Source organism: Opisthorchis viverrini, assembly GCF_000715545.1.
Source record: "Opisthorchis viverrini unplaced genomic scaffold scaffold5788, whole genome shotgun sequence".
Lineage (NCBI taxonomy): Eukaryota > Metazoa > Platyhelminthes > Trematoda > Opisthorchiida > Opisthorchiidae > Opisthorchis > Opisthorchis viverrini.
Window position 1 is genome coordinate 1 of NW_008753177.1, and position 1046 is coordinate 1046.

General features: G+C 45.3%; 1 protein-coding gene across 1 annotated transcript; it reads left to right on the top strand.

Moving 5' to 3' along the window:
• Positions 1-499: 499 nt before the first annotated feature.
• Positions 500-832, top strand: T265_15845 (hypothetical protein; the record flags this gene model as incomplete). Its single annotated transcript, XM_009179236.1, has 2 exons — positions 500-591; positions 640-832. Coding segments are annotated over 2 exons (270 nt in total), but the record flags the coding sequence as incomplete, so codon positions are not given.
• Positions 833-1046: the final 214 nt, after the last annotated feature.

Sequence of the window (1046 nt, forward strand, 5' to 3'; positions counted from 1 at the left end):
ATACTGTCAAGTTGCCCAAGCCTAGACTGCCGCAGTCGAGATGCAGACCTTATGGTCAGTAAGTCTGCGGCTTAATCAATGAGCTACTTCAAGTTTTTGGGAGGAGAAACTCAAGTACGATGTAGTGACTTTCATAGTTTGCACTGGCTTGCTCGTGTGCTTCGGATGCCAGGGGACCGTCTGTCTTGAGGAGCTTGTTCTAAAACCGTATAATGGGTGGAAATGCTTAACTGTTGTTGATGTCATTTATGAGCGCACTGTGGGACCTTATCGGACAGGTAAGCGCAACTCACTGAAAGTTCACCCCGCACGCAATTTGGACTAACTTTGTTATCTCGGTTTTCCTTTGTTAACACAAAGTGCGACCGATGGTTTTTGTTTTTACCGCTACACAGTAAAGTATATTGACCACTCTGTTACGATAAAACTGCGTCATATCTCTGTCTACTGTCTCGTTTTGCACAGTCAAACTTTAAAGTTCTTGCTTCCCACATTTCAGCGCCTCAGTCATCATGGACGATGCAGTCGAGAAGCCTGTAGGTTCCAAAAAGTTTTCTAGATTAGCCACGAGATACCCAGAAGTTGTCGGAAGTAAGTTATCCCCTCAGTGTTTCTTTCATGTTACCATTTCCCCCGTAGTTAGCCTCTTCACTGGCTATGTGCTGTTTAATGGAATGTACAATTTCGCTTTGGGGAGGAATGAAGTTGCTTCGCGAATGATGCGTTGGCGAATCTACGGGCAGGCTTCTGCAATTGGTCTCGCAGCTCTTATTGCTCTTCTGTCATTTCGAAGATTGCACGAAACAGAAGAGGCTCCGAACCGCAATGCGTGAACATCCGTAGAACACCTGTTAGAGGGGGTAGGCTTTTTGCTCGTAGTTCTGTCGCTGTCTCGCCTTGTTCATTCTCCTGTTCGCCAAAAAGCTTGTATTGCCAATTATCACGACTTCAAACTTGTTTCATTTTCTGGCTTCATTGACTCGGCCGTCCAGCATGATACAGCGCACGTTCTCTGTACTTTTCCACAATTCCAAACCAAATAATTG